Source organism: Oncorhynchus gorbuscha, unplaced genomic scaffold, assembly GCF_021184085.1.
Source record: "Oncorhynchus gorbuscha isolate QuinsamMale2020 ecotype Even-year unplaced genomic scaffold, OgorEven_v1.0 Un_scaffold_141:::fragment_3, whole genome shotgun sequence".
Taxonomy (NCBI): Eukaryota; Metazoa; Chordata; class Actinopteri; order Salmoniformes; family Salmonidae; genus Oncorhynchus; species Oncorhynchus gorbuscha.
The window spans coordinates 163,005-172,500 of NW_025744684.1; the positions used below are offsets into that span (position 1 = coordinate 163,005).

Below are 9,496 nucleotides of genomic sequence, written 5' to 3' on the forward strand. Positions count from 1 at the left end.
GGGATTCTTAATAAACCCCAGGAAGAGTAGCTGCTGTCTTGACAGGAAATAATGGGGATTTTTAATAAACCCCAGGAAGGGTAGCTGCTACCTTGACAGTAACTAATGGGGATTCTTAATAAACCCCATGAAGAGTAACTGCTGTCTTGGCAGGAACTAATGGGGATCCATAATAAACCCCAGGAAGAGTAGTTGCTGCCTTGGCAGGAACTAATGGGGATTCTTGTTGCCTTGGCAGGAACTAATGGGGATCCATAGTAAACCCCAGGAAGAGTAGTTGCTGTCTTGGCAGGAACTAATGGGGATCCATAATAAACCCCAGGAAGAGTAGTTGCTGCCTTGGCAGGAACTAATGGGGATTCTTGACAGGAACTAATGGGGATCCATAGTAAACCCCAGGAAGAGTCCAACTAATGGGGATCCATAATAAACCCCAGGAAGAGTAGTTGCTGTCTTGGCAGGAACTAATGGGTATTCTTAATAAACCCCAGGAAGAGTAGCTGCTGCCTTGACAGGAACTAATGGGGATTCTTTATAAACCCCAGGAAGAGTAGCTGCTGTCTTGACAGGAACTAATGGGGATTCTTAATAATTCCCAGGAAGAGTAGCTGCTGCCTTGACAGGAACTAATGGGGATTCTTAATAAAGCCCAGGAAGAGTAGCTGCTGCCTTGACAGGAATTCATGGGGATTCTTAATAAACCCCAGGAAGAGTAGCTGCTACCTTGACAGGAACTAATGGGGATTCTTAATAAACCCCAGTAAGAGTAGCTGCTGTCTTGGCAGGCACTAATGAGGGTCCATAATAAACCCCAGGAAGAGTAGCTGCTGTCTTGGCAGGAACTAATGTGGATCCATAATAAACCCCAGGAAGAGTAACTGCTGTCTTGGCAGGAACTAATGGGGATCCATAATAAACCCCAGGAAGAGTAGCTGCTGTCTTGGCAGGAACTAATGGGGATCCATAATAAACCCCAGGAAGAGTAGCTGCTGTCTTAGCAGGAACTAATGGGGATCCATAATAAACCCCAGGAAGAGTAGCTGCTGTCTTGGCAGGAACTAATGGGGATCCATAATAAACCCCAGGAAGAGTAGTTGCTGCCTTGGCAGGAACTAATGAGGATCCATAATAAACCCCAGGAAGAGTAGCTGCTGCCTTGACAGGAACTAATGGGGATCCATAATAAACCCCAGGAAGAGTAGCTGCTGCCTTGACAGGAACTAATGGGGATTCTTAATAAAAACAAATAGAACAATACACACACAAATCAGATCAAATCAGCACTGTCCTGTTCCCCCAGTCAATGTTGTAGACGTCCTTGTGGTGCTGGGTAACTCTGAGTCTAAGTGTGAGTGTGTTCTATTGTCAGGTGAGGTGATCGACCCGTTGGGAGCACAGCCAAAGGTGAGCAGGCTAACGTAAGACTAACAGTATGACTAACAACACAGCATACTGTTCAGTTTGCTCTGTGGCAATGACATCACTCTGGCACTGTGCACTTTGCTATTTTACCATAGGTGAATACAAAGCATAGTTCTAACGGTGAATACTACAACTGTCCTCCTTCCTCTCTTCCCCCCTTCTCTGTCTCCCCTTCTCTCTCTCTCTCCTCTTCTCTCTTTCCAGAGGCTAGACTTCTCCTCCTTCAACCCCCTGGCGGACCCTGACTTCTGTTACTATGACAACGGTCTCCTGAAGTCGGTGAAGCTGGGAGACCTTCACAGCCACGAGTTCTTCCGGCTGCTTTCCCTCTGTCACACCGTCATGAGTGAGGAGAAGAAGGAGGGTGAGAGATAGCAGGAGGGAGGGATGGAAGGAGGGTGAGAGATAGTGGGAGGGAGGAATGGAAGGAGGGTGAGAGAGAGGTAGAGGGAAAGAGAGGGGTAGAGGGAAAGAGAGGGAGGGAGACAGAGGGGTAGAGGGAAAGAGAGGGAGGGAGACAGAGGGGTAGAGGGAAAGAGAGGGAGGGGTAGAGGGAAGGAGAAGGAGGGTGAGAGAGGAGTAGAGGGAGGGATGGTAGGAGAAGGAGGGTGAGAGAGGGGTAGAGGGAAAGAGAGGGAGGGAGGGAGATGAGAAATAAGTAGAAATGTGAGTTATGAATCTGCTCATTGAAAGGAGAAAGTCTATGTGTGCTATATTTATGCTTCCCGTTCTTAAGTTTTGTTTTGGCATCTTTTACTTTCGGTTTTGTACACCAGCTTCAAACAGCTGAAAATACTATACTGAACAAAAATATAAACGCAACAATTTAAACTATTTTACTGAGTTACAGTTCATATAAGAAAATCAGTCAATTGAAATAAATAAATTAAGCCCTAATTTATGGATTTCACATGACTGGGCAGGGGTGCAGCCTTGTGTGGGACTGACAGGACATATGCCCACACACTTGGGAGACTGGCCCACCCACAGGGGTGCAGCGCCCAGCCAATTAGAATTTGTTTTTCCCCACAAAAGGGCTTTATTACAGACAGAAAATCAGCTGTCCGGGTATCTGGTCTCAAGACGATCTCGCAGGTGAAGAAGCCAGATGTGGAGGTCCTGGACTGGCGTGGTTATACGTGGTCTGCAGTTGTGTGGCTGGTTGGACGTACTTCCAAATTATGATACGATGTTGGAGGCTGCTTATGGTGGAGAAATGAACATACAATTATCTGGCAACAGCTCTGGTGACATTCCTGCAGTCAGCATGCCAATTGCACGCTCCCTCAAAACCTGAGACGTGTTGTGTGACAAAACTGCACATTTTAGAGTGGCCTTTTATTGTCCCCAGCACAAGGTGCACCTGTCTAATGATCACCCTGTTTATTCAGCTTCTTGATATGTGACAGGTGGATGGATTATCTTGGTAAAGGACAAATTCTCACTAACAGGGATGTAAACAAATTGATGCACAACATTTGAGAGAAATAAGCTCTTTATGAGTATGGAACATTTATGGGATCTTTTATTTCAGCTCATCAAACATGGGACCAACACTTTACATGTTGCATTTATATTTTTGTTCAGTGTATATTTTTGGTTGTTTAAAATATATTTCATAGTGGTTTAGATGGTACAATGATTCTCTACACTATGCATTGCTTGTTTTGTCACATAAACTGAAATTTGGCGAACCATGAAATGGCGGAGTGGTTTTTGCATAGTGCATCTTAAAATCATGTTGTATTTTGTGTTCACCTACATGTATAGAAGGTGTTTAATAGATACTGTATTCTCTCTCTCTCTCCTCTTTTTCTTTCTCTCTCTCTCTCTCTGTCTCTCTCTCTCTCCTCTTTTTCTTTCTCTCTCTCTCTCTCTCTCTCTCTCTCTCTCTCTCTCTCTCTCTCTCTTTTTCTTTCTCTCTCTCACCTCTTTCTCTCTCTCTCTCTCTCCTCTTTTTCTTTTTCTCTCACCTCTTCTCTCTCTCTCTCTCTCTCTCTCTCTCTCTCTCTCTCTCTCTCTTTCACTCTCTTTCACTCTCTCTCTCTCTCTCTTTTTCTTTCTCTCTCACCTCTTTCTTTCTCTCTCTCTCTCTCTCTCTCTCTTTCTCTCTCTCTCTTCTCTTTTTCTTTCTCTCTCTCTCTCTCTCTCTCTCTCTCTCTCTCTCTCTCTCTCACTCTCTCTCTCTCGACCCATCGCTCTCCCTCTCACTCCCCCATTGCTCTCGCTTGCTCTCTCTCTCTTTCCCCATCACTCTCTCTCTCCCTCCCCACTGCTCTCTCTCTCCCCCATCGCGCTCTCTCTCCTTCCCCATTGCTCTCTCTCTCCCTCCATTGCTCTCTCTCTCCGCCATCGCACTCTCTCGCCCTCCCCCATTGCTCTCTCTCTCTCTTTCCCCATCACTCTCTCTCTCTCTCTCTCTCTCACTCTCTCTCTCTCTCTCTCATCGCTCTCTCTCTCCCTCCCCCTCTCTCTCTCCCCCATCACTCTCTCTCCCTCTCTCTCTCGCTCTCTCTCTCTCTCTCTCTCTCTCTCCCATCGCTCTCTCTCTCCCTCCCCCATTGCTCTCTCTCCTCCATTGCTCTCTCTCTGACTCCCCCACTCTACCCCCTCTAGGAGAGTTGATGTATAAGGCCCAGTCTCCAGATGAGGGTGCGTTGGTGACAGCAGCCAGGAACTTTGGTTTTGTGTTCCGGTCTAGAACCCCTGGTACTGTCACTGTGACAGAGCTGGGCCGACCCGTCACATACACACTGCTGGCCATCCTCGACTTCAACAACATCCGCAAGAGGATGTCCGTTATAGGTATACGCATGCATGCATACGCACTCACAAAAGTACGCACACAACTTGACATACAGTCGACACACACACGCTCACCAAACACACCTTGACATAGTGCACTTCAGCAACCTACGCAAGAGCAAAATAAAAAAAATAAACAGGGGAAAATATCTTTGTTTAAAACATACTGTACAACAATATAAATATATGACGTTAAAATGCCTATTTACTCTGTTTCATCTGACTGTGCAATCCACTGTCTCATCAGCCCAGCCAGGCAATTTATAAAAGCATCTAGACATTATCTCACATTTCTTTTAGACTAACATTTAGTTAGTGTGTCTGCAGTGTGTAACCCAGATCATATTAAAGTATGTTTCCATCTGCAGTGCGTAACCCAGATCATATTAAAGTATGTATCTGTCTGCAGTGTGTAACCCAGATCATATTAAAGTATGTCTCTGTCTGCAGTGTGTAACCCAGATCATATTAAAGTATGTATCTGTCTGCAGTGCGTAACCCAGATCATATTAAAGTATGTATCTGTCTGCAGTGTGTAACCCAGATCATATTAAAGTATGTATCTGTCTGCAGTGTGTAACCCAGATCATATTAAAGTATGTTTCCATCTGCAGTGCGTAACCCAGATCATATTAAAGTATGTATCTGTCTGCAGTGTGTAACCCAGATCATATTAAAGTATGTCTCTGTCTGCAGTGTGTAACCCAGATCATATTAAAGTATGTCTCTGTCTGCAGTGCGTAACCCAGATCATATTAAAGTATGTCTCTGTCTGCAGTGTGTAATCCAGATCATATTTAAGTATGTCTCTGTCTGCAGTGTGTAACCCAGATCATATTTAAGTATGTCTCTGTCTGCAGTGTGTAACCCAGATCATATTAAAGTATGTCTCTGTCTACAGTGTGTAACCCAGATCATATTTAAGTATGTCTCTGTCTACAGTGCGTAACCCAGATCATATTAAAGTATGTCTCTGTCTACAGTGTGTAACCCAGATCATATTTAAGTATGTCTCTGTCTACAGTGCGTAACCCTGAGGGGAGGATACGTCTATACTGTAAAGGAGCTGATACTCTGTTGTTTGAGAGGCTCCACTCCTCCAACAATCACCTGATGAACATCACAACAGATCACCTTAATGTGAGTTACAAACAAAATAATCAGAGTTCCTATTCAGCCTATCACAACTCTCTTTTATACAAGTAACAGCACTGCCCTCTGGTGGTTAAATGTTTTCCTGCACACTACTATCGCCATCAGGAGATGATTGATTGTTTATCAATTCTTCAATTCACTTGTGTGTCTAGGAGTATGCTGGGGACGGTTTGCGGACCCTGGCCCTGGCCTACAGAGACCTGTCAGAGGAGCAGTGGGAGGAGTGGTCAGAGAGACACCGCCAAGCAGACAGAGCTACAGACTGTAGAGAGGACAGACTGGCTGACATATATGAACACATAGAACAGGACATGATGGTATCACGCTGTGTGTGTGTTTGTTTCTGTGTGTGCGTGTGCGCGTGTGTGTGCGTGTGCGTGCGTGTGTGTGTGTGTGTGTGTGTGTGTGTGTGTGTGTGTGTGTGTGTGTGTGTGTGTGTGTGTGTGTGTGTGTGTGTGTGTGTGTGTGTGTGTGTGTGTGTGTGTGTGTGTGTGTGTGTGTGTGTGAGCACATGTGTCCTCTCTGTAACATCATTGGCATCAAAATAAAGTTCAATCAACTTGTGTAACTTGCAATAAAGTTAAATTCTACTCTGTGCTATTATACTCTTCTCTATTCTACTCTTCTCTATTCTGCTCTATTCTACTCTGCTCTATTCTACACTTCTGTATTCTACTCTTCTCTATTATTTTCTACTCTGCTCTATTCTACTCTGCTCTATTCCCCTCTGCTCTATTCTACTCTGCTCTATTCTACTCTGCTCTACTCTTCTCTATTCTACTCTTCTCTATTCTGCTCTATTCTACTCCGCTCTATTCTACTCTGATCTATTCTGATCTATTCTACTCTATTCTATTCTGATCTATTCTACTCTGCTCTATTCTACTCTGATCTATTCTGACCTACTCTACTCTGCTCTATTATACTCTGCTCTATTCTACTCTGCTCTATTCTATTCTGATCTATTATACTCTGCTCTATTCTACTCTGCTCTATTCTGCTATGCTCTGCTCTATTCTACTATGCTCTACTCTGCTCTATGCTCTATTCTACTCTGCTCTATGCTCTATTCTACTCTTCTCTATTCTATTCTGCTCTATTCTACTGTTATCTATTCTACTCTGCTCTATGCTCTGCTCTACTCTGCTCTATTCTACTCTGCTCTATTCTACTCTGCTCTATTATACTGTTCTCTATTTTACTCTGCTCGATGCTCTTTTCTACTCTGCTCTATTCTACTCTGCTATATTCTACTCTGCTTTATTCTGCTCTATTCTATTCTTCTATTTTCTACTCTGCTCTATTTTACTGTGATCTATGCTCTATTCTACTCTGCTCTACTCTGCTCTATGCTCTATTCTACTCTGCTCTACTCTTCTCTATTCTACTTTTCTCTATTCTGCTCTATTCTACTCTGCTCTATTCTACTCTGATCTATTCTGATCTACTCTACTCTGCTCTATTCTACTCTGCTCTATTATCCCCTGCTCTATTCTACTCTATTCTACTCTGCTCTATTCTACTCTGATCTACTATTCTCTTTTCTACTCTGCTCTACTCTGCTCTATTCTACTCTGCTCTATGCTCTATTCTACTCTTCTCTATTCTATTCTGCTCTATTTTACTGTTATCTATTCTACTCTGCTCTATGCTCTGCTCTACTCTGCTCTATTCTACTCTGCTCTATTCTACTCTGCTCTATTCTACTGTTCTCTATTTTACTCTGCTCGATGCTCTTTTCTACTCTGCTCTATTCTACTCTGCTATATTCTACTCTGCTTTATTCTACTCTGCTCTATTCTATTCTTCTCTATTCTACTCTGCTCTATTTTACTGTGATCTATGCTCTATTCTACTCTGCTCTACTCTGCTCTATGGTCTATTCTACTCTGCTCTACTCTTCTCTATTCTACTTTTCTCTATTCTGCTCTATTCTACTCTGCTCTATTCTACTCTATTCTCCTCTGCTCTATTCTACTCTGCTCTACTCTTCTCTATTCTACTCTGCTCTATTCTACTCTGCTCTATTCTATTCTGATCTATTCTACTCTGCTCTATTCTATTCTGCTCTATTCTACTCTGCTCTATTCTTCTATGCTCTGCTCTACTCTGCTCTATGCTCTATTCTACTATGCTCTATTCTACTCTGCTCTATGCTCTATTCTACTCTGCTCTATTCTACTCTGATCTGTACTCTTTTCTACTCTGCTCTATTCTACTCTGCTTTATTCTACCCTTCTCTATTCTATTCTTCTCTATTCTACTCTGCTCTATTTTATTCTGATCTATGCTCTATTCTACTCTACTGTGCTCTATGCTCTATTCTACTCTGCACTATTCCGCTCTATGCTCTATTCTACTCTGCTCTATTCTACTCTGCTCTATGCTCTATTCTACTCTGCTCTATGCTCTATTCTACTCTGCTCTATTCTACTCTGCTCTATTCTACACTGCTCTATGCTCTATTCTACTCTGCTCTATTCTACTCTGCTCTATTCTACTCTGCTCTATGCTCTATTCTACTCTAGCTCCTGGGAGCCACAGCCATAGAGGATAAGCTACAGGAGGGAGTTCCTGAGACCATCGCTATTCTCTCTCTTGCTAACATCAAGATCTGGGTCCTCACAGGAGACAAACAGGGTGAGACACACACAAACACACACAGACACACTCAAACACACACACACACACACACACACACACACACACACACACACACACACACACACACACACACACACACACACACACACACACACACACACACACACACACACACAAACTAGAGCTGGCTATTTAAAACTAGGATAAACTAAACCTTTCCTTTCCCTCACTTTTTTGTCTCTCTCTTTCTGTCTCTTTCTTTCTGTCTCTTTCGGTCTCTCTCTTTCTGTCTCTGTTTCTCTCTCTGTCTCTCTCTTTATGTCTCTCTCTTTATGTCTCTCTCTTTCTGTCTCTCTCTTTCTGTCTCTGTTTCTCTCTCTGTCTCTCTCTTTATGTCTCTCTCTTTCTGTCTCTCTCTTTATGTCTCTCTCTTTCTGTCTCTCTCTTTCTGTCTCTCTTTCTGTCTCTTTCTTTCTGTCTCTCTTTCTGTCTTTCTCTTTCTGTCTCTGTCTCTCTCTGCCTCTCTCTCTTTCTGTCTCTCTTTCTGTCTCTCTTTCTGTCTCTCTTTCTGTCTCTCTTTCTGTCTCTCTTTCTGTCTCTCTTTCTGTCTCTCTCTTTCTGTCTCTCGCTCACTTTGTCTCTCTTTCTGTCTCTCTTTCTGTCGCTCTTTATGTTTCTCTTTGTCTCTCTCTCTTTGTCTCTCTTTCTGTCTCTCTTTCTGTCTCTCTCTCTTTATGTCTCTCTCTTTGTCTCTCTCTCTGACTCTTTGTCTCTCTTTCTGTCTCTCTCTTTCTCTCTCTTTCTGTGTCTCTTTCTGTCTCTCTCTGTCTCTCTCTCTTTCTGTCTCGCTTTCTGTCTCTCTCTGTCTCTCTTTTTCTGTCTCTCTTTCTGTCTCTCTCTGTCTCTCTTTCCCTTTCTCTCTGTCTCTCTCGCTCTCTTTCTGTCTCTTTCTGTCTTTCTTTCTGTCTCTCCTTCTGTCTCTCTCTCTCTCTGTCTGTCTCTCTGCCTCTCTATTTATGTCTCTCTCTCTCTGTCTCTCTCTTTCTGTCTCTCTCTCTCTCTCTGTCTCTCAGAGACAGCAGTTAATATAGGTTACTCCTGTAAGATGCTGACTGGTGATATGACTGAGGTGTTCATCATCAGTGGAAACACAGTGCTGAGTGTTAGAGAGGAACTCAGGTACTCTAACTATCCTCTATTCCTCCCTCTATCCATCTATCTCTCTATTCCTCCCTCTATCCATCTATCTCTCTATTCCTCCCTCTATCCACCTATCTCTCTATTCCTCCCTCTATCCACCTATCTCTCTATTCCTCCCTCTATCCACCTATCTCTCTATTCCTCCCTCTATCCATCTATCTTTCTATTTCTCCCTCTATCCATCTATCTCTCTATTCCTCCCTCTATCATCTATCAGGGTGAGACACACACACACACACACACACACACACACACACACACACACACACACACACACACACACACACACACACACACACACACACACACA

General features: G+C 43.5%; 1 protein-coding gene across 2 annotated transcripts in view; it reads left to right on the forward strand.

Annotated features, from left to right (window-relative positions):
* LOC124017052 (phospholipid-transporting ATPase ID-like) overlaps positions 1-9,496 on the forward strand; it is a 94,749-nt gene that overhangs the window by 59,742 nt on the left and 25,511 nt on the right. For both annotated transcript variants that reach the window (XM_046332421.1, XM_046332420.1), the window contains 7 exons: positions 1,370-1,404; positions 1,627-1,786; positions 4,039-4,227; positions 5,252-5,367; positions 5,535-5,699; positions 7,911-8,022; positions 9,060-9,165. In XM_046332421.1, coding sequence (XP_046188377.1) covers positions 1,370-1,404; positions 1,627-1,786; positions 4,039-4,227; positions 5,252-5,367; positions 5,535-5,699; positions 7,911-8,022; positions 9,060-9,165 — 883 coding nt within the window. The remainder of the gene's footprint in view (positions 1-1,369; positions 1,405-1,626; positions 1,787-4,038; positions 4,228-5,251; positions 5,368-5,534; positions 5,700-7,910; positions 8,023-9,059; positions 9,166-9,496) is intronic.